Consider the following 24,153-nt stretch of genomic DNA (forward strand, 5'->3'; position numbering starts at 1 on the left):
GCCAGTGGAAGGATTGGCAGAGAGGGGTGGAGGACACTGAGTGGAGGTTAGTGGAGGGATTGGCAGAGAGGGGTGGAGGACACTGAGTGGAGGTTAGTGGAGGGATTGGCAGAGAGGGGTGGAGGACACTGAGTGGAGGACAGTGGAGGGATTGGCAGAGAGGGGTGGAGGACACTGAGTGGAGGCCAGTGAAGGGATTGGCAGAGAGGGGTGGAGGACACTGAGTGGAGGCCAGTGGAGGGTTTGGCAGAGAGGGGTGGAGGACACTGAGTGGAGGCCAGTGGAGGGATTGGCAGAGAGGGGTGGAGGACACTGAATGGAGGCCAGTGGAGGGATTGGCAGAGAGGGGTGGAGGACACTGAGTGGAGGCCAGTGAAGGGATTGGAAGAGAGGGGCAGCAGTCGCTGATCGGTTGGTAAGGTGTATGAGTCTAGCAGCAGCATTCATAATAGACTGAAGGGGGGATAGCCTGTGTAATGGTAGACCAGTGAGGAGGGAGTTGCAGTAATTGAGGTGGGATAAAACCAAGGCGTGGATGAGTTGTTTTGTGGTGTCATTGGTCAGGAAGGGGCGGATTTTGGAAATGTTCTGGAGGTTGAGGAGGCAGGATTTAGCCAGTGAGTGGATGTGGTGCCCAAAGGAGAGGTCAGAGTCTAGGATTGCGCCCAGCACCCTGGCATGAGGGGAAGGACCAGAGGTTGTGCTGTTGATCTTAATGGTAAAGTCATGAGTGGAGGATTGGGGGGGAGGTAATATTACAGCTCAGTTTTTGAAAGATTGAGTTTCCGGTAGTGGTGTGACATCCATGCTGATTTGTCGCTCAGTAGATTTGTGATACGTGAGGAGATTGAGGGGGTGAGCTGGGGAGTGGAGAGATAGAGCTGGGTGTCATCAGCAAAATGGAAAATGGATCTTAACACCTTCAGCACCAGAACTCTCCTCATGGCCGGTCACACTCGTCCTGCAGGAGATACATTCCACTACAACTTGGGACATCTGTACATCTGGGTATGAGAGGTCTGTGACAACTTCAATGCAATTTACCTTCAATTTGCTTGGGGCAAACACAGATCTAGACTCAGACAAAATACTTACCAACAAATAAATAAATAAACAAGGATACATTTAAAAAGGAAACAGACTCGATGGAGCACTTGGATTTTATTCTGCTGTCACTTATCTTTGTTATTATAATTTTTATGTCTCATATTATGTCATACACCTCATGTGATGTCAGAGGTCTCATATTATGTGATCATATCCCCCTTATGTATTATACATGGAGATTCATATCCCCCCTTATGTATTATACATGGAGATCATATCCCCCCTTATGTATTATACATGGAGATCATATCCCCCCTTATGTATTATACATGGAGATCATATCCCCCCTTATGTATTATACATGGAGATCATATCCCCCCCTTATGTATTATACATGGAGATCATATCCCCCCTTATGTATTATACATGGAGATCATATCCCCCCCTTATGTATTATACATGGTGATCATATCCCCCCTTATGTATTATACATGGAGTTCATATCCCCCCTTATGTATTATACATGGAGATCATATCCCCCTTATGTATTATACATGGAGATCATATCCCCCCTCTTATGTATTATACATGGAGATCATATCCCCCTTATGTATTATACATGGAGATCATATCCCCCCTCTTATGTATTATACATGGAGATCATATCCCCCTTATGTATTATACATGGAGATCATATCCCCCCTTATGTATTATACATGGAGATCATATCCCCCCTTATGTATTATACATGGAGATCATATCCCCCTTATGTATTATACATGGAGATCATATCCCCCTTATGTATTATACATGGAGGTCATATCCCCCCTTATGTATTATACATGGAGATCATATCCCCCCTTATATATTATACATGGTGATTAGAGATGAGCGAAGTATTCAAAAATTCGATTCGACTGATTCGGCGAATTCGTGGAAAAATTTCGATTCGAGTCGAATATATTCGCTGTGAATTTAACTTAAAAAAGGGTGTTTCTAGGCTTCAGAGAGCCTTTATATTAGTGCAGAACACTGTACCTTTAATTTAAATGCCCTTGGAGTCTGCTGGGGAAGAGAAATAATACTGTCAGGCAGTATGACATGCAGATGAGTGCCGTCGATCTTAGAATCACCGCACACTTCACTCATTTGGCCAGTCACGGGGCCAAAACCAGAGTGTGGAGCCACAGTGTGGCGGTGGAGGCAGCAGCAATGGGAGGCCATGCAGCACCCTATGACAAAAATGGAAACCACCAGCAGTGTGAGGAGACCTGAAAGTGGCACATGGCAGAGTGTGGCGATAGAGACAGCAGCAATGGGAGGCCGTACAGGGACCCATGACACACTCTGGACCTGGCAGCAGCATGAGGAGGCGGTACAGGGGCCCATGGCAGATTACGGGCCTGGCAGCAGCATGAGGAGTCGGTACGGGGGCCCATGGCAGATTACAGGCCTGGCAGCAGCAATGGGAGGCCGTACAGGGACCCATGACACAATCTGGACCTGGCAGCAGCATGGGGAGGCGGTACAGGGGCCCATGACAGATTACGGGCCTGGCAGCAGCATTTGGAGTCGGTACGGGGGCCCATGACACACTCTGGACCTGGCAGCAGCATGAGGAGGCGGTACAGGGGCGCATGACAGATTAAGAGCCTGGCAGCAGCAACTTGGACAGGAGGACGTTCAGTTTCTGCACCGTCTGGTGCGTGCTCGCAAACTGTTGTCTCTTGGAAACGGATTCCAAGAAAGACTGCTGACGGAATCCGTGAAGAGGAGTAGCAGGAGAAGGAGCATCTGAACGAGCGGAATATGCCAACAAGCGACAACAGGGGCCCATGACAGATTACGGGCCTGGCAGCAGCATGAGGAGTCGGTACGGGGGCCCATGGCAGATTAGGGGCCTGGCAGCAGCTATGGGAGGCCCGTAATCTGCCAGCACCCTATGACAAAAAATGGAACCCACCAGCAGTGTGAGGAGACCTGAAAGTGGCACATGGCAGAGTGTGGCGATGGAGACAGCAGCAATGGGAGGCCGTACAGGGACCCATGAGAGACTCTGGACCTGGCAGCAGCATGAGGAGGCGGTATAGGGGCCCATGGCAGATTAGGGGCCTGGCAGCAGCTATGGGAGGCCCGTAATCTGCCAGCACCCTATGACAAAAAATGGAACACACCAGCAGTGTGAGGAGACCTGAAAGTGGCACATGTTTGGGGCATGATTCATGGCGGATTTAGTCAGTTGTGTCAGGAACTGGTGGTTTGAAATCTAGACTAATCCACGCCTGATTCATTTTCACAAACGTCAGTCTCTCCACACTTTGGGTGGACAGTCGTGTCCTCCGCGGAGTTGCAATACCTCCTGCCGCACTAAACACGTGCTCCGATGCCACGCTACTGGCCGGGCATGACAGCCTTTCAAGGGCAAATTCAGCTAGTTGGGGCCAAAGGTCAAGTTTCGTTGCCCAGTAGTCAAGGGGATTGTCTACCTCGGTTGGCAGGGTGCTGTCCAAGTAGGCCTAAGCCTGTTGTTTGAGGTCCTGCTCCAGGTCCACCTGATGCTGCTGCTGCTGCTGCTGCTGCTGCTGCTGCTGCTGCTGCGGCTGGTTAGTAGTTTCCTCACTGCGCTGGTGAAGAAAGCTACTCATCATCGACTGCAGACTGAGGCAGCCGGAGGAATGACGTCATTCATCCCATAGTCCTGCCGACTCACGAATAGCGTGGCCTCCTCAAAGGACCTGAGCAAGCGCAGGTGTCACGCATGAGCTGCCAATGGCTGACATCTAAGTTACACAGGGAGTACCTTTATCCGCTTTTAACATCAGGAAATCGGTGATGGCCTTTCGCTGTTCGTAAAGGCGGTCTAACATATGTAGGGTTGAATTCCACCTTGTTGCAACGTCACAGCATGAGGAGTCGGTACGGGGGCCCATGGCAGATTACGTGCCTGGCAGCAGCAATGGGAGGCCCGTAATCTGCCAGCACCCTATGTCAAAAAATTCAACACACCAGCAGTGTGAGGAGACCTGAAAGTGGCACATGGCAGAGTGTGGCTATGGAGACAGCAGCAATAGGAGGCCGTACAGGGACCCATGACACACTCTGGACTTGGCAGCAGCATGAGGAGGCGGTATAGGGGCCCATGGCAGATTAGGGGCCTGGCAGCAGCAATGGGAGGCCCGTAATCTGCCAGCACCCTATGTCAAAAAATTCTACACACCAGCAGTGTGAGGAGACCTGAAAGTGGCACATGGCAGAGTGTGGCGATGGAGACAGCAGCAATGGGAGGCCGTACAGGGACCCATGACAGACTCTGGACCTGGCAGCAGCATGAGGAGGCGGTATATAGGGGCCTATGGCAGATTAGGGGCCTGGCAGCAGCTATGGGAGGCCCATAATCTGCCAGCACCCTATGTCAAAAAATTCTACACACCAGCAGTGTGTGAGGAGACCTGAAAGTGGCACATGGCAGAGTGTGGCGATGGAGACAGCAGCAATGGGAGGCCGTACAGGGACCCATGAGAGACTCTGGACCTGGCAGCAGCATGAGGAAGCGGTATATAGGGGCCTATGGCAGATTAGGGGCCTGGCAGCAGCTATGGGAGGCCCATAATCTGCCAGCACCCTATGTCAAAAAATTCAACACACCAGCAGTGTGAGGAGACCTGAAAGTGGCACATGGCATGAGACACTGTGGACCTGGCAGCAGCATGAGGAGGCGGTATATAGGGGCCCATGGCAGATTAGGGGCCTGGCAGCAGCTATGGGAGGCCCATAATCTGCCAGCACCCTATGTCAAAAAATTCTACACACCAGCAGTGTGTGAGGAGACCTGAAAGTGGCACATGGCAGAGTGTGGCGATGGAGACAGCAGCAATGGGAGGCCGTACAGGGACCCATGACAGACTCTGGACCTGGCAGCAGCATGAGGAGGCGGTATATAGGGGCCTATGGCAGATTAGGGGCCTGGCAGCAGCTATGGGAGGCCCGTAATCTGCCAGCACCCTATGTCAAAAAATTCTACACACCAGCAGTGTGTGAGGAGACCTGAAAGTGGCACATGGCATGAGACACTGTGGACCTGGCAGCAGCATGAGGAGGCGGTATATAGGGGCCCATGGCAGATTAGGGGCCTGGCAGCAGCTATGGGAGGCCCATAATCTGCCAGCACCCTATGTCAAAAAATTCTACACACCAGCAGTGTGTGAGGAGACCTGAAAGTGGCACATGGCAGAGTGTGGCGATGGAGACAGCAGCAATGGGAGGCCGTACAGGGACCCATGAGAGACTCTGGACCTGGCAGCAGCATGAGGAGGCGGTATATAGGGGCCTATGGCAGATTAGGGGCCTGGCAGCAGCTATGGGAGGCCCGTAATCTGCCAGCACCCTATGTCAAAAAATTCTACACACCAGCAGTGTGTGAGGAGACCTGAAAGTGGCACATGGCAGAGTGTGGCGATGGAGACAGCAGCAATGGGAGGCCGTACAGGGACCCATGAGAGACTCTGGACCTGGCAGCAGCATGAGAAAGCGGTATATAGGGGCCTATGGCAGATTAGGGGCCTGGCAGCAGCAATGGGAGGCCCGTAATCTGCCAACACCCTATGTCAAAAAATTCTACACACCAGCAGTGTGTGAGGAGACCTGAAAGTGGCACATGGCAGAGTGTGGCAATGGAGACAGCAGCAATGGGAGGCCGTACAGGGACCCATGACAGACTCTGGACCTGGCAGCAGCATGAGGAAGCGGTATATAGGGGCCTATGGCAGATTAGGGGCCTGGCAGCAGCTATAGGAGGCCCATAATCTGCCAGCACCCTATGTCAAAAAATTCAACACACCAGCAGTGTGAGGAGACCTGAAAGTGGCACATGGCATGAGACACTGTGGACCTGGCAGCAGCATGAGGAGGCGGTATATAGGGGCCCATGGCAGATTAGGGGCCTGGCAGCAGCTATAGGAGGCCCATAATCTGCCAGCACCCTATGTCAAAAAATTCTACACACCAGCAGTGTGTGAGGAGACCTGAAAGTGGCACATGGCAGAGTGTGGCGATGGAGACAGCAGCAATGGGAGGCCGTACAGGGACCCATGAGAGACTCTGGACCTGGCAGCAGCATGAGGAAGCGGTATATAGGGGCCTATGGCAGATTAGGGGCCTGGCAGCAGCTATAGGAGGCCCATAATCTGCCAGCACCCTATGTCAAAAAATTCTACACACCAGCAGTGTGTGAGGAGACCTGAAAGTGGCACATGGCAGAGTGTGGCGATGGAGACAGCAGCAATGGGAGGCCGTACAGGGACCCATGAGAGACTCTGGACCTGGCAGCAGCATGAGGAAGCGGTATATAGGGGCCTATGGCAGATTAGGGGCCTGGCAGCAGCTATAGGAGGCCCATAATCTGCCAGCACCCTATGTCAAAAAATTCTACACACCAGCAGTGTGTGAGGAGACCTGAAAGTGGCACATGGCAGAGTGTGGCGATGGAGACAGCAGCAATGGGAGGCCGTACAGGGACCCATGAGAGACTCTGGACCTGGCAGCAGCATGAGGAAGCGGTATATAGGGGCCTATGGCAGATTAGGGGCCTGGCAGCAGCAATGGGAGGCCCGTAATCTGCCAACACCCTATGTCAAAAAATTCTACACACCAGCAGTGTGTGAGGAGACCTGAAAGTGGCACATGGCAGAGTGTGGCGATGGAGACAGCAGCAATGGGAGGCCGTACAGGGACCCATGACAGACTCTGGACCTGGCAGCAGCATGAGGAAGCGGTATATAGGGGCCTATGGCAGATTAGGGGCCTGGCAGCAGCTATAGGAGGCCCATAATCTGCCAGCACCCTATGTCAAAAAATTCAACACACCAGCAGTGTGAGGAGACCTGAAAGTGGCACATGGCATGAGACACTGTGGACCTGGCAGCAGCATGAGGAGGCGGTATATAGGGGCCCATGGCAGATTAGGGGCCTGGCAGCAGCTATAGGAGGCCCATAATCTGCCAGCACCCTATGTCAAAAAATTCTACACACCAGCAGTGTGTGAGGAGACCTGAAAGTGGCACATGGCAGAGTGTGGCGATGGAGACAGCAGCAATGGGAGGCCGTACAGGGACCCATGAGAGACTCTGGACCTGGCAGCAGCATGAGGAAGCGGTATATAGGGGCCTATGGCAGATTAGGGGCCTGGCAGCAGCTATGGGAGGCCCATAATCTGCCAGCACCCTATGTCAAAAAATTCTACACACCAGCAGTGTGTGAGGAGACCTGAAAGTGGCACATGGCAGAGTGTGGCGATGGAGACAGCAGCAATGGGAGGCCGTACAGGGACCCATGAGAGACTCTGGACCTGGCAGCAGCATGAGGAAGCGGTATATAGGGGCCTATGGCAGATTAGGGGCCTGGCAGCAGCTATAGGAGGCCCATAATCTGCCAGCACCCTATGTCAAAAAATTCAACACACCAGCAGTGTGAGGAGACCTGAAAGTGGCACATGGCATGAGACACTGTGGACCTGGCAGCAGCATGAGGAGGCGGTATATAGGGGCCCATGGCAGATTAGGGGCCTGGCAGCAGCTATGGGAGGCCCATAATCTGCCAGCACCCTATGTCAAAAAATTCTACACACCAGCAGTGTGTGAGGAGACCTGAAAGTGGCACATGGCAGAGTGTGGCGATGGAGACAGCAGCAATGGGAGGCCGTACAGGGACCCATGACAGACTCTGGACCTGGCAGCAGCATGAGGAGGCGGTATATAGGGGCCTATGGCAGATTAGGGGCCTGGCAGCAGCTATGGGAGGCCCGTAATCTGCCAGCACCCTATGTCAAAAAATTCTACACACCAGCAGTGTGTGAGGAGACCTGAAAGTGGCACATGGCAGAGTGTGGCGATGGAGACAGCAGCAATGGGAGGCCGTACAGGGACCCATGAGAGACTCTGGACCTGGCAGCAGCATGAGGAAGCGGTATATAGGGGCCTATGGCAGATTAGGGGCCTGGCAGCAGCTATAGGAGGCCCATAATCTGCCAGCACCCTATGTCAAAAAATTCTACACACCAGCAGTGTGTGAGGAGACCTCAAAGTGGCACATGTTTGGGGCATGATTCATGGCGGATTTAGTCAGTTGTGTCAGGAACTGGTGGTTTGAAATCCAGACTAATCCACGCCTGATTCATTTTCACAAACGTGAGTCTCTCCACACTTTGGGTGGACAGTCGTGTCCTCCGCGGAGTTACAATACCTCCTGCCGCACTAAACACGCGCTCCGATGCCACGCTACTGGCCGGGCATGACAGCCTTTCAAGGGCAAATTCAGCTAGTTGGGGCCAAAGGTCAAGTTTCGTTGCCCAGTAGTCAAGGGGATTGTCTACCTCGGTTGGCAGGGTGCTGTCCAAGTAGGCCCAAGCCTGTTGTTTGAGGTCCTGCTCCAGGTCCACCTGATGCTGCTGCTGCTGCTGCTGCGGCTGGTTAGTAGTTTCCTCACTGCGCTGGTGAAGAAAGCTACTCATCATCGACTGCAGACTGAGGCAGCTGCTGCTGGTGGAGCTGCCACTGCTCCTACCACCCCACCCCTCCCCTGCTGCCATGGCAGCGGAACGCGAGCGCACAGGGCCCACAGTGTCTGAGGATGGACGTTGGCGCAGACAGGCAGAGACCAACTGACTACATAGGTGGTTTTTATAGTACGTTATTTTGGCCTCCCTCTCAGCAGGTGTGAAAAAGGCCACCATTTTGGAACGGTAGCGAGGGTCCAACAAGGTGGACAGCCAAAAGTCATCCCTCTGTCTGATGGTTATTATTCGGCTGTCGCTACGCAAGCAACCGAGCATGCTATGGGCCATTTGTGCCAAGGAATGCGAGGGACTCCCTGCCTCCATCTCCACAGCATACTGCCACGGTGCGTCTGGGTCCTCTGTCTCCTCCTCCTCCTCCTCTACCAGATGCTCCTGCTCCTCCACTCCTGTCCGCTGAGTGGAAAAACCACCCATTTCACTCAATAATTCCTGAGCACAAATGTCCTCCTCTACCTCCTCCTCTTCTTCCTGTCCTGCCCCCACAGGGGTCATGTGGCGTTGAGATCTGTGCGCCACGTCTACCGCACCCTGACCAGCCATTGTTAACAGCATTTGTTCAAGGACGTGCAACAGAGGAATGACGTCGTTCATCCCATAGTCCTGCCGACTCACGAATAGCGTGGCCTCCTCAAAGGGCCTGAGCAAGCGGCAGGTGTCACGCATGAGCTGCCAATGGCTGACATCGAAGTTACACAGGGGAGTACCTTTATCCGCTTGTAACATCAGGAAATCGGTGATGGCCTTTCGCTGTTCGTAAAGGCGGTCTAACATGTGTAGGGTTGAATTCCACCTTGTTGCAACGTCGCAGATCAGGCGATGCTGTGGAATTCCGTTCTGCCGCTGCAGCTCAAGGAGGGTGTGCTTTGCGGTGTAGGAATGGCTGAAATGCATGCAAAGTTTACGTGACATTTTAAGGATGTCTTGCAGTGGGATGGTGGATTTTAAGAACCGCTTGACAACCAGATTGAACACGTGAGCTATGCATGGCGCATGGCACAACCTTCCTTGACGCAGAGCAGACACAATGTTCTTTCCGTTGTCGGTCAACATGGTTCCGATTTTCAGTTTGCGCGGAGACAGCCATCTGTCGATTTCTCTGTTCATTACACTCAGAAGTTCCTCCCCTGTGTGACTACGTTCGCCAAGGCATACCAGGTGCAGAACAGCGTGACACCGTTGCGCCCTGCACATGTGATATGCCGGTCGGGTAATGGGACTTGGCACGGGGGTGGCGGCTGAGGACACAGCGGAAGAAGAGGTGGTAGAGGCGGACATCTTTGCCGGACCAAGGACGTGCAAACGTGGAGGCAAAAGCGGCGTGACCTGTCCAAGTTGCTGGTGCGGCTGTGACGGCACCACGTTCACCCAGTGGGCCGTAAATGACATGTACTGTCCCTGACCATAGTTACAGCTCCACACGTCGGCGCTGCCGTGCACTTTGGCAGAGACCGACATGCTCAAAGACTGGCCCACCATGTCTTCTACATGTGAATGCAGGGCTGGCACTGCCTTTTTGGCGAAGAAATGACGGCTTGGCACTCTCCACCGCGGCGCGGCACAAGCCATCATTTCTCTGAAAGGTGCTGAGTCCACCACTTGGAAAGGGAGGGACTGCAGCACCAGCAACTTGGACAGGAGGACGTTCAGCTTTTGCACCGTCGGGTGCGTGCTCGCAAACTGTTGTCTCTTGGAAACGGATTCCAAGAAAGACTGCTGACGGAATCCGTGAAGAGGAGTAGCAGGAGAAGGAGCATCTGAACGAGCGGAAGATGCCAACGAGCGACAACTCCCCTCAGCAGAGGTGTTGGAGCCTTGACTGGCTGATGGAGGGCGATTGACGTCGGGTGACGGAGCAAGTAACGGAGCGGGTGATGGAGCGGGGGCTGGGGCGGGCAGAACCGCCGTATCTTTATCACGGTTTTCCCAGGCCACCAAATGGCGACGCTGCATATGCTGCCGCAACGCTGTAGTCCCAACATGGGCCCCCTGGCCACGCTTGACTTTCTGGCCACATAGTCGACATACGGCTACGTTTACTTCCTCGGGCGGCTTGACGAAAAATTGCCACACCGCCGAGTAGGAAACTTTGCCCCCGATACTCCTCACTGGCTGACTGCTGCTTCCTCCGTGCACACCGGCACCACTACTGGCCGTGGTGGTAGGCTGCAGTGGAGCTGGTGCTCTACTCCGTGGACGTTTGGCTCCACTGACACTGCTGCGACCCTGCTGCTGTCTCCTGGGCAACCCACCGACTGTTTTGCTCGCTGCCAAGCTGCCACCCTCTTCTCCTGATGATGCGGAAGAAATTGCCTGATGACGACGAGGCTGCCAAGTGCGATCAACCTCCTCATCATCAAGTAGGGTCTCCGCCTCACTACTAGCCCCCTCGGCTGCGTCTGGGTCAGGAGACAGACCTGTCTCTAGACCGGCTACCGAGCCACTCTCCTCGCCACTACTTCTTCGCCTGGCTGCTGAAAAGGCGGATGTCTCCCCCCGTTCCTGACCGCCCTCTGTTAGCTCTTCCTCACTGTACAGTGGGGCTGAGCCCACAGCATGCGATACTTCGCTTGGTGAGGGAACACCAAAGGACAGGGGCAGGTAGAGGACATGTGATTTCAGTGGGCTTGGTCCCGGGCCATGCCAACTAACGGTTGTGTCTGACGTACCCACCGACCGTTGGCTGTAGGTGTCAGAGGTGACCTGGGAAGAGGAAGACGACCGAGCCAACCAATCGACGACGGCAAGGTTGTCGGTGGAGACACGACCGCTGGATGACACCGGGAGCACTGGCCTCTGGCTGCGACTAGTGCTGCCTCGACCCCTTCCTCTGCTGCCACGTCTGCTCGCTCCTAAAACATTGCCTCCTCTGCCACTCCTCTGCATGTTGTCTGACATACTCTTTAATTAAACGATTATGTGTCCCTGAGTAACAATTCTGTGTCCCTGAGTAACAATTCTGTGTCTGTGCGAGTAACAATTCTGTGGCCCTAAGTAACAGTTCTGTGGCCCTCAGTAACAATTCTGTGTCCCTGATTAACGTTTCTGTGGCCCCAAGTAACAGTTCTGTGGCCCTCAGTAACAATTCTGTGTCTGTGCGAGTAACAATTCTGTGTCTGTGCGAGTAACAATTCTGTGGCCCTAAGTAAAGTTTCTGTGGCCCTAAGTAACAATTCTCTGGCACTCAGTAACAATTCTGTCTGTCCCTGAGTAACAATTCTCTGGCACTCAGTAACAATTCTGTCTGTCCCTGAGTAAAAATTCTGTGGCCCTAAGCAAAGTTTCTGGGGCCCTGAGTAACAATTATCTGGCACTCAGTAACAATTCTGTCTGTCCCTGAGTAACAATTCTCTGGCACTCAGTAACAATTCTGTCTGTCCCTGAGTAAAAATTCTCTGGCCCTAAGTAAAGTTTCTGTGGCCCTGAGTAACAATTCTCTGGCACTCCGTAAAAATTCTGTCTGTCCCTGAGTAACAATTCTCTGGCACTCAGTAACAATTCTGTCTGTCCCTGAGTAAAAATTCTGTGGCCCTAATTAAAGTTTCTGTGGCCCTAAGTAACAATTCTCTGGCACTCAGTAACAATTCTGTCTGTCCCTGAGTAACAATTCTCTGGCACTCGGTAACAATTCTGTCTGTCCCTGAGTAACAATTCTCTGGCACTCAGTAACAATTCTGTCTGTCCCTGAGTAAAAATTCTGTGGCCCTAATTAAAGTTTCTGTGGCCCTAAGTAACAATTCTCTGGCACTCAGTAACAATTCTGTCTGTCCCTGAGTAACAATTCTCTGGCACTCCGTAACAATTCTGTCTGTCCCTGAGTAACAATTCTCTGGCACTCAGTAACAATTCTGTCTGTCCCTGAGTAACAATTCTCTGGCACTCAGTAACAATTCTGTCTGTCCCTGAGTAAAAATTCTGTGGCCCTAATTAAAGTTTCTGTGGCCCTGAGTAACAATTCTCTGGCACTCCGTAACAATTCTGTCTGTCCCTGAGTAACAATTCTCTGGCACTCAGTAACAATTCTGTCTGTCCCTGAGTAAAAATTCTGTGGCCCTAATTAAAGTTTCTGTGGCCCTAAGTAACAATTCTCTGGCACTCAGTAACAATTCTGTCTGTCCCTGAGTAACAATTCTCTGGCACTCGGTAACAATTCTGTCTGTCCCTGAGTAACAATTCTCTGGCACTCAGTAACAATTCTGTCTGTCCCTGAGTAACAATTCTGTGGCCCTAATAATGTTTCTGTGGCCCTAAGTAACAATTCTCTGGCACTGAGTAACAATTCTGTCTGTCCCTGATTATGAATTCTGTGGCCCTAACTAGCGTTTCTTTGTCCCTAAATAACGATTCTGTGGCCCTCATTAACAAGTCTGTGTCCCTGAGTAATGGTTCTCTGTCCCTAAGTAACTTTTCTCTGTCCCCAATTATCGTTTCTGTGGCCCTAACTCTGTCCCTGTCCCTAGTACAGAGCGGTCTGCCTCTGTTCAATAACTGCAGGCAAATGAAGAATTCCAAAATGGCCGCTATTTATAGCTCGACCATTACACAGTGCTGGCTGGCTGGCTGCTGATAGGCTGATGCGATCACATGTAGTTGAGGAATGCATTATGGGTCAGCGCGCCTTGTCTGCGCGCCTTCCCAGACATCCCCGCTCCGTCGCCGCACATGTCAGCCGCCATTTTCTGAAAAATTTCGATTCGCGCGTCCGAATTAGGCTATTTTTCGGATTCGGCACGAATCAAAATTTTTCCGATATTCGACTCGAATTCCACTTCGGATACTTCGATTCGCTCATCTCTAATCATAACCTACACCAATCTATACCCATCACCACCCAAACTTAGCAACTAAATGCCCCCCTGACATATCAATGGCCTCCTCCAGCAACACCATACCAACCACTGCCAACATCCCAACCACTGCCAACATCCAGCAACCTTATAACCTCCACTTTCTTCAGCCCCCAACACTAGGCCCGTCGCAGCCCTCAGCCCCCAACACTACGCCCGTCGCCGCCCTCAGCCCCCAACACTACGCCCGTCGCAGCCCTCAGCCCCCCAACACTACGCCCGTCGCAGCCCTCAGCCCCCAACACTACGCCCGTCGCCGCCCTCAGCTCCCAACACTAGGCCCGTCACAGCCCTCAGCCCCCAACACTACGCCCGTCGCCGCCCTCAGCCCCCAACACTACGCCCGTCACAGTCCTCAGCCCCCAACACTACGCCCGTCGCAGCCCTCAGCCCCCAACACTACGCCCGTCGCAGCCCTCAGCCCCCAACACTACGCCCGTCACCGCCCTCAGCCCCCAACAATACCCCCGTCGCCGCCCTCAGCCCCCAACACTAGGCCCGTCACCATCCTCAACATTACACCTACCATCCGTCACAGAAGCCAGTTGCTCAGCTCTTGCAGCTTCCACCAGTGCTCATACATGCACCAGATTCTGGACTCTCCAGGTTTAGGAATTCAACCTCAAAGTGACAATTTACATTACCTGCCCACATCCCCCAACACAATACCAACCACTACATCACAACCAGCAACACTATACTGATACACATCATATGAGACACACAAGAAACAAAAACAAAGATAAGTGACAGCAGAAAAAAGACCAAGTGCTCCATCAAGTCTGACTCTTTATTTTGTAAATTGTTTTTATTTTGGGGTTTTTTTTACTTTTGATTTTTTATTACCTTTTTTTGTCTAGATCCATGTTTGCCCCAAGCATGTCTGAAGCCACTTACTGCTGACTGACTCACTACCTCTGCTGGAGGTCTATTCCAACCATCAACTACCCTTTCAGGAAAATATGACTCTCTAAGATGAGTTGGGAACTTTCCTCCAGTCAGTTGGAGGTCATGTCCCGTGTTCTTCATCTTGGCTTCATACTGAACATCCTGCCGTCCAGAACCTTATTCCCCCTCTTGAAGTATTGAAAGGTTTTGGTCATGTCCATCCTTTCCCTTCTTTCCTCCAGACTGGACATATGAAGTTCCTGCAGTCTCTCCTGATATGTTTGATCCCTCAGACCTTTCACCATTTGTGTTCCCCGTCTCTGGACACGTTCTATCTCATCAATATCTTTATGGAAGTGAGATCTCCAGAACTGGACACAGTATTCTAAATGAGGTCCAACTAAAGATCCATGTAGAGGACCCAGGACCTCCAATACATCAGATGAGATGCATGACATCCCAGGAATTGTCATTACTGATCCTAGTATGGGGGGGGGGACACGGCACAGCCAGGCGCCCCATAGTGGATGTTCTCTGCTGAAACTGGATCTTAACTTCGTAAGCACCAGAACTTTCCTCATGGCCGGTCACACTCGTCCTGCAGGAAGATGCATTCTTCTGCATGGGTAACCTGAGACATCTGTGCACCTGGCTGTGGGTGGTGTGAAATGCCTGTGCACCTGGCTATGGGTGGTATGCTAGTTCTTTGCAGTTGGGGTGTGACAAATTATTTAATTTACCTGTGAGTGGTTATGTTAAGGCTCATTTATGTGTATATATATATCACACACAATGTTTGACCACAAGGCCCTGATTGCCGATCTCATTTCTTGAGGCTCTTCCAGGACAGTAGAAATAATCTTCCAATTACATTTTTTGAAAGCATTTAGTAAGAAGCTTGGGGATTCGCATGGGGTTGTATACTCCTGAATATATATATTTTTACTATGCTGGCACCAGTGAAGTATAGCATCCTCATAACAGATGTGGAGCTGATCAGGGATGCTGACAATATTTAAAAAATATATATAAAAAAACCCCACAAAAACACTTGATCACCATTGTAACACTGCACTCAGAGGTGGTGATGAGGGATTTATACTTTATTTGCAGTTACACTGAAGATCATTGTGATAGCAAAGTTTAATGGTCATGAAAGGGGTTAACCATTCATGACAACTAGTGACTGGCTACAGATAATCACATGGTACTAGGATTGGGCCAATCACAGCTGTTATGAACAAATTCATTCGGAACAGCTTTGTTATGAATGTGATTAACTGGGCTCCAAGGACCAGGATCCAGATTCCAGTGTCTGGCAGACACAGCCAGGGGTGCATTTACCACAAGCCACTTGCATAGGGTGGCAAATTTCAGGCACCTCCCCCCAGAAGGGATAGAAGGGACACAGGTGGGATCCGAGAAAGGCTGCATGATGGTGTCTGTAGAGCCTGACTCTCGTTCCCAGGGATATATGCTGTGAAGAGGAGTGTTTTTCCCCATTGCGGGGGGGGGGGGGGGGGGGGGGGGTTTAGTGGAAGGGGTGTTAGTTAATGTCAGGCTCTCTCCGTGGGGCAGACAATCGTTGTGCTAGGGGAGCACAAAACCTAAATACACCACTGGGCACAGCAGTTGTGTGGGGACGGCCTGGCACCCCTCTTAGCCCAAGCTGCCAGAGTGATGTTCATGTTCTGTCTGCTGGTGCCAACCAGCTGCAGTCTATACACTGACTGGTTGGCAATTTCCACTTCCTTTACTATACTGCTGCAAATATTACCACACCCAATGCTACTACTATTACCATCTTACTACAACTAGTACTACTCCTATTACTACCACACTTCTGCTAGAACTGCTCCTACCCCTCCTCCACCCAACGTATCTTATAGCCGCCATACCCCCTGCTACAAATATTACATTTTCTCAACACTATCCTTCCTATGCTGCCACCACTTTACTCCCCATGCTATGTAGTTACTACTACCCCTAGTCTACTACCCGTACACTGAGACTAAAGCTGCTCCAGCATCTCCTTCCCCTGCTGGAGTACTACTACATTCACTGCCACAGCTACTGTGTACCTTCTAAGGCTACATTCACACTTGAAGCTCCAAAAACCTCAAATTGTTCTCTATGGTGCCCGTTTGTGTGATCAGGTGTGAACAGGCACCATAGAGAACAAATTTTATTTCCTCAAGTTTGAGCTTCAGAAATTAAAGCTACAAGCGGCTCAAGTGTGAATGCAGCCTAAAGGTAATGCAACCAACCTCCAGCAGGAGGGCGCTATAGACTACAGCAATGAATACAGAGTCAGTTTAGTGCTCTATAATAAGATTGATCAGACACAATAGAGCTCACTGAATTTTATTTGAAATGTGGATGAAATTCATTTCTAGCAAGTGATCTGAGCAAAGCACAATGTATGGCTACATGAGCAGCAAGGAGGCAGATTGGAAGGAGAAGGGTACAAGACAGGATAACATTTCTCTCCATCCATTATGGCCATTTCACAAGAGCCGGGATATGGACACGTGGGAGAGGTGGCTCCTCTATTGCAGGTTCTTCATGTCAGTGTGATGGACTTGAGCTGGAGGGTTTTCAAAGACAAGTAGGAGATCTCATTTATGCGAAAGCGCACTGGAAATGTGAAAGGATTTCCTGTAAGCAAATGTATGGTGATCTTGTCTTGCTCAAACAAGAAGGAAACCTGTAAGAAAAGATGGCAGTGTCAGCTTGCTGGACTAAGGAAGGATGTGCTTCTGAAGCTGCAATGTTTTAGTAACAGGGTCTGAGGATGGTCTGTCATCTAGATCAATGTCTGGAGCCCTCAGATCAATAGCTTATGGCCAGTCTGAAGGAACCCTGGGTGAGAATGGCCAGCAGACCTGGACTCCAGAGGTTTCTAGGGGTACCTAGACTTGTGGCCAATTAAACTACCATTTGATGGTACCTGCCTATTTTTGGACCCCCAGCACATGTTTGTGGAGCCAGCTTCATGATAAATTCTCACTGCCTGTAAGAGTGGCATTTTGACCACTACCAAAAATGGGGCAACACTGAAATTGTTTTAGCAAGGGTTTCCCAGAGATCAAAAAAAATTTCAATGGTTTCACTGGGGCCAGTGGTGGAGAGGCTGCTGTATGCCATGCAAGCTATACAACATCTACACTACATGCCAAATAGAACCATGAAAGTGCTAAAGGCTCTGTTCTACAGGATTCCCTGTCAGATGACAATCTCCCCCTTCCAGGAGCCCCAATACACACCTCTTAGCCATGGCTCAAGTGAGCCCTTGGACAAGGGTCTCATCTACCATGACTGGCTTAGGGTAAAACACGATTTAAAGTTGCAGGCCAGCCCCCCACTACTCCCCAGATTGAGACTTTACAGAGTCCATGTCAGGGATTTCCTTATCCCTATTCCCTCGTTTTCCTAAAATATTCATCCAACATGTATAACATCAATGACATGCATACACAAAATAGAAGGAAAATGTTACATGAAAACATTTTGCAAGCCAATATCTGACAACCATTAATATACCACCTAGCAAATTGTTGCTATTGGTAATATCAATGGCAGCATGATGGAATCCATTGCATCTTCCCATGTGGAAAGGTCTCATCCTCCATTGAATGAGCTGAAGGATTGACCCATCATAGCAAAGAAAGCCTATATACCCTTTACCTAAGCCATCACTAGCTGCCTACTGCATCTTTTAGAGACGGATGTGTCCAATATGAACAGTGATGACACTTTGCCCCTTCCACCATTTTTCCTTCCCCTCCCAGTGTAGACATACCGTGGTGTCCGATCCCTTCTGGAAGGGGAAGAAGTTTTCCTTCTGCTCTTTCCCCCAGACACCGTTCACCTTTGAGTTCAAGTTTAACACGAGCCGGTCTTGACCATAGGAAAATCGAGGATTAAAGTGTAGCACATAATTCTTCATATCTGTTCCCAAGTTTATGGCAAACCTAGAAAGACAGAAAAAGGAAATATTCTGCTCAGTTCTGGTCAGATATAGTACTCGAGTCCTTCACCTGTGGTACTCAGGTGTCACTGCTAGGAGGGGGAGCTGAGAAGTCACTACTACTTTGTGCCCTTTCACTCCCTCTTACCATTGGACCTCTAACTAGGTAATTCGTAGCAATGAAGCGCTTTACTGTAGATTGAGGAAAAATTCCTCCACAGTGCCTGCAGCCATACAGTTTGGCGAGGTCCAGGAGGAGAGAGATAGAAGTCAGCTGGCATCTCATATGGTGAAATTGTGTCAATGTAGACACAAACATTTAAGCTAAGTTTGCTGTGAGGAACACAAAGTCAGGCATTTGAGGGACCACGCATGCCAAATTCCCAGCGTGTAGGGGTCAGTAGGATGTACTGTACACGGAACACTTTCCTGCTTCTGCAAGGTAAACTTTAGGCAAATTATACAGAGAGCAGACATCTATTGTATAATAAGTAGCTGAGGATGGAACCGTGACTTACACTTCACAGTCCACCGGAATGAAGCCCTTCACCTCCACCGAGTGACCAAGTTTGAGGCCGAGGTTATCAACGGTAAAAGTCTGTATGGGAGAAATTAGAGAATTATTACTCCCTGTATAATGGGGGGGGGGGGGATTATTACACCATTTATAGACAGGAGAGACATCTGATGGTTGCACTCAGAATAAGTTAGGGATTTCTGTGGGTGGCAGCACTTTGTGGGAGAGTGGAGGAGCTCAGACATCCCCAGCAGATCACAAATGTCTAATAACACATCAATGACATGACAATATATACATTTTCTCTAACATTCATATCATGTATGCTGGCTGCCCAGACCTTTATAAGGTATAGTCCCATCTACAGACAGCCGGATGGTGCCAAGGCCTGCCCAGCATTCATGTTTAGTAATTATATACTTGGTGGGTACAGTATGAATTGAATTCTGGTCAGCATGTTAGTTTGTCATCATGTGTGCATCAAATATCTGATCTGTCCAGCGTATTCCCCCTACACCCTTCCCACCACCAGCTTCCATCCTGCATGGAAAGAGTTAATATGGCACAAATGGTTTAACCCAGAGCGGATGGACAAGTCACATCTCAGAACCGGACCATTTATAACACTGCACATTAGTACAAATCACACAGAGGGGAAGGCAGGGATATAATGAGCCACTATGGGCAAGTGTGGAGGAGGGGAGTGTGAGCCATACCAGTATATACCCAATATTCAGACGGCCCAGCTCTGTGCCAGAAGACCAAAATACATGCATTATAACCTAAACTGAAACAAACACAAATCCACACCCAACAACCCTACATCAAGCCACCCTATACTCACCATAATCCACATTTCTCAATGGTACACCAACTAGAACCAGAAACTAAATTCCCACACCAAAATATGTCCACCCCAAGCAAACCTATCAACCAACACACCACATTTGTTCACCTTTGCAGCTCCCACTAGTAGTGAACATAATCATACACATATGATTACACCCAATACTAAGAATACACAGGAAGGCAGGCCCAACTCTGTGCCAGAACACCAAAACACATACATCATACCCTACATAAATGGATGTACAAGAACTAAAATACTGCCCCACACCCACCAACTGCCCATATGAAGCAACCCTATCTCAGCATGATCCATATTCCTCAATGGTACAGAAACAACCAGAAATATACCTACAACTTCCTACACCCAACAACCCAACACCAACCCATGTCCACCCCAAGCAAACCTATAACAACCACTACACCCACCAACCCCCACTGAAGCCATTTATTCAGCTCTTGCAGCTTCCACCAGTGCTCATACATATATCTCCACCACCAACATCAAACCAGCCCGACACCAACTTGTGACCACACCAAGCAAACCAATACTCACCACTACCCACCACCCCCCAACAGAAGCCATTTGCTCAGCTCTTGCAGCTTCCACCAGTGCTCATACTCACAGCATCTGCCATCCTGCTTCCTTATCAGAGACACTTGTGATCAGCTGCTCTTCTACTTCTTCTTATATAGGAGGTCTGCTGAGGGTGGAGCCAGTCAGGAGGGAGGGATCACTCCGCCCACTGCTCCCTGGACTGACAATTGTTCCAGAACCGCTCATTACAGAGAATGAATGAAATGTGGATCCGCTGTGACTGAGCATGGGTCGTCCATCGTTACTCTGCTGGGATGTCACCACTCACCACAAACAGCAAGGGGGCAAAAGAGGACTATCCTCAAAGTCATTTCTACACCACAAAGGGGGAGATTTCCTAACACTGGAGGGTGCAAAATCTGCTGCAGCTGTGCATGGGAGCCAATCAGCTTCTACCTTCAGCTGGATCAATGAAGCTTTGACAGGAAAACCTGGAAGCTGATTGGTTTCTATGCAGAGCTGCACCAGATTCTGGACTCTCCAGGTTTAGGAATACAACCGCAAAGTAACAATTTACATTACCTGATACACATTACATCATATGACATCATATGAGACCCCTGACATCACATGAGATGCATGACATCATATGAGACCCCTGACATCACATGAGATGCATGACATCATATGAGACCCCTGACATCACATGAGATGCATGACATCATATGAGACCCCTGACATCACGTGAGATGCATGACATCACATGAGACCTCTGACATCACATGAGATGCATGACATCACAAGACCCCTGACATCACATGAGATGCATGACATCACGAGACCCCTGACATCACATGAGATGCATGACATCATATGAGACATAAAAGATATAAAAACAAAGATAAGTGGCAACAGATAAAGTCCAAGTGGTCCATCGAGTCTGTTTCCTTTTTTAATTGCTTTGTTATTTATTTATTTATTATATTGGTGTGTTGTCTGAGTCTAGATCCATGTTTCCCCCAAGCATGTCTGAAGCCACTTACTGCTGACTGACTCACTACCTCTGTTGGAGGTCTATTCCAACCATCAACTACCCTTTCAGGAAAATATGACTTTCTAAGATGAGTTGGGAACTTTCCTCCAGTCAGTTGGAGGTCATGTCCCGTGTTCTTCATCTTGGCTTCATACTGAACATCCTGCCCTCCAGAACCTTATTCCCCCTCTTGATGTACTGAAAGGTTTTGGTCATGTCCATCCTTTCCCTTCTTTCCTCCAGACTGTACATATGAAGTTCCTGCAGTCTCTCCTGATATGTTTGATCCCTCAGACCTTTCACCATTTGTGTTCCCCGTCTCTGGACTCGTTCTGTCTCATCAATATCTTTATGGAAGTGAGATCTCCAGAACTGGACACAGTATTCTAAATGAGGTCCAACTAAAGATCCATGTAGAGGACCCAGGACCTCCAATACATCAGATGAGAGGCATGAAATCCCAGGAATTGTCATTACTGATCCTAGTATGGGGGGGCACGGCACAGCCAGGTGCCCCATAGTGGACGTGCTAAAATTATGATTATTATTATACAGGATTTATGGCGCCAACAGTTTGCGCAGAGCTTTACAATATAACGGGAGACAATACAATTACAATACATTTCAGTACAGAAGGAATAGGAGGCTCCGGCTCATGGAGTTTACAATCTAAAGGAAGAGGGAGGTGATACAAAAGGTGATAGCTGCGGGGGATGATCTCGTGGAGGTGATTCAGATTGGCAGAGAAGGGTGGAGCACACTGAGTGGAAGCCAGTGGAGGGATTGGTAGAGAGGGATGGAGGACACTGAATGGAGGCCAGTGGAGGGATTGGCAGAGAGGGGTGGAGGACACTGAGTGGAAGCCAGTGGAGGGATTGGCAGAGAGGGGTGGAGGACACTGAGTGGAGGCCAGTGGAGGGATTGGCAGAGAGGGGTGGAGGACACTGAGCGGAGGCCAGTGGAGGGATTGGCAGAGAGGGGTGGAGGACACTGAGAGGAGGCCAGTGGAGGGATTGGCAGAGAGGGGTGGAGGACACTGAGCGGAGTTCAGTGGAGGGATTGGCAGACAGGGGTGGAGGACACTGAGAGGAGGTCAGTGGGGGGATTGGCAGAGAGGGGTGTAGGACACTGAGAGGAGGCCAGTGGGGGGATTGGCAGAGAGGGGTGGAGGACACTGAGCGGAGGCCAGTGGAGGGATTGGCAGAGAGGGGTGGAGGACACTGAGCGGAGGTCAGTGTAGGGATTGGCAGAGAGGGGTGGTGGACACTAGTGGAGGGATTGACAGAGAGAGGTGGAGGACACTGAGTGGAGGTCAGTGGAATGATTGGCAGAGAGGGGTGGAGGACACTGAGCGGAGGTCAGTGAAGGGATTGGCAGAGAGGGGTGAAGGACACTGAATGGAGGCCAGTGGAGGGATTGGCAGAGAGGGGTGGAGGACACTGAATTGATGCCAGTGGAAGGATTGGCAGAGAGGGGTGGAGGACACTGAGTGGAGGTTAGTGGAGGGATTGGCAGAGAGGGGTGGAGGACACTGAGTGGAGGTTAGTGGAGGGATTGGCAGAGAGGGGTGGAGGACACTGAGTGGAGGACAGTGGAGGGATTGGCAGAGAGGGGTGGAGGACACTGAGTGGAGGCCAGTGAAGGGATTGGCAGAGAGGGGTGGAGGACACTGAGTGGAGGCCAGTGAAGGGATTGGAATAGAGGGGCAGCAGTCGCTGATCAGTTGGTAAGGTGTATGAGTCTAGCAGCAGCATTCATAATAGACTGAAGGGGGGATAGCCTGTGTAATGGTAGACCAGTGAGGAGGGAGTTGCAGTAATTGAGGCGGGATAAAACCAAGGCGTGGATGAGTTGTTTTGTGGTGTCATTGGTCAGGAAGGGGCGGATTTTGGAAATGTTCTGGAGGTTGAGGAGGCAGGATTTAGCCAGTGAGTGGATGTGGTGCCCAAAGGAGAGGTCAGAGTCTAGGATTACGCCCAGCACCCTGGCATGAGGGGAAGGACCAATGGTTGTGCTGTTGATCTTAATGGTAAAGTCATGAGTGGAGGATTGGGGGGGAGGTAATATTACAGCTCAGTTTTTGAAAGATTGAGTTTCCGGTAGTGGTGTGACATCCATGCTGATTTGTCGCTCAGTAGATTTGTGATACGTGAGGAGATTGAGGGGTTGAGCTGGGGAGTGGAGAGATAGATCTGGGTGTCATCAGCAAAATGGAAAATGGATCTTAACCCCTTCAGCACCAGAACTCTCCTCATGGCCGGTCACACTCGTCCTGCAGGAGATACATTCCACTACAACTTGGGACATCTGTACATCTGGGTATGAGAGGTCTGTGACAACTTCAATGCAATTTACCTTCAATTTGCTTGGGGCAAACACAGATCTAGACTCAGACAAAATACTTACCAACAAATAAATAAATAAACAAGGATACATTTAAAAAAGGAAACAGACTCGATGGAGCACTTGGATTTTATTCTGATGTCACTTATCTTTGTTATTATATTTTTTATGTCTCATATTATGTCATACACCTCATGTGATGTCATGGGTCTCATATTATGTGATCATATCCCCCTTATGTATTATACATGGAGATCATATCCCCCCTTATGTATTATACATGGAGATCATATCCCCCCTTATGTATTATACATGGAGATCATATCCCCCCTTATGTATTATACATGGAGGTCATATCCCCCCTTATGTATTATACATGGAGATCATATCCCCCCTTATATATTATACATGGTGATCATATCCCCCCCCCTTATGTATTATACATGGAGATCATATCCCCCTTTATGTATTATACATGGTGATCATATCCCCCCTTATTTATTATACATGGAGATCATATCCCCCTTTATGTATTATACATGGAGATCATATCCCCC

The 24,153-nt window shown here is 50.0% G+C and overlaps 2 protein-coding genes across 4 annotated transcripts in view; one reads left to right on the top strand and one right to left on the bottom strand.

Annotated features, from left to right (window-relative positions):
* The window catches only part of LOC149436291 (galectin-1-like), a 391,735-nt gene that overhangs the window by 184,934 nt on the left and 182,648 nt on the right, over window positions 1–24,153 (top strand). The window lies entirely within an intron of this gene.
* On the bottom strand, window positions 16,698–19,692 carry LOC149436300 (galectin-1-like). The gene is made up of 4 exons (XM_089661748.1): window positions 19,681–19,692; window positions 18,838–18,917; window positions 18,152–18,323; window positions 16,698–17,056 (listed from the first exon to the last, which is right to left on the bottom strand). The coding sequence occupies exons 1-4, from the start codon at window positions 19,690–19,692 to the stop codon at window positions 16,913–16,915; spliced, it is 408 nt and encodes a 135-aa protein (XP_089517874.1). The 3' UTR covers window positions 16,698–16,912.

This window comes from Staurois parvus, unplaced genomic scaffold (genome assembly GCF_062004578.1).
Source record: "Staurois parvus isolate SC_StPar_1 unplaced genomic scaffold, SC_StPar_1.0 ptg001381l, whole genome shotgun sequence".
Lineage (NCBI taxonomy): Eukaryota > Metazoa > Chordata > Amphibia > Anura > Ranidae > Staurois > Staurois parvus.

Coding starts and splice junctions, on each gene's coding strand:
- LOC149436300 (XM_089661748.1), bottom strand. Junction 18,324..18,837: donor ATTCCGGTGGACTGTGAAGT/GTAAGTCACGGT, acceptor CTGTCTTTCTAG/GTTTGCCATAAACTTGGGAA. Junction 17,057..18,151: donor AGAAGGGATCGGACACCACG/GTATGTCTACAC, acceptor CTTTTCTTACAG/GTTTCCTTCTTGTTTGAGCA.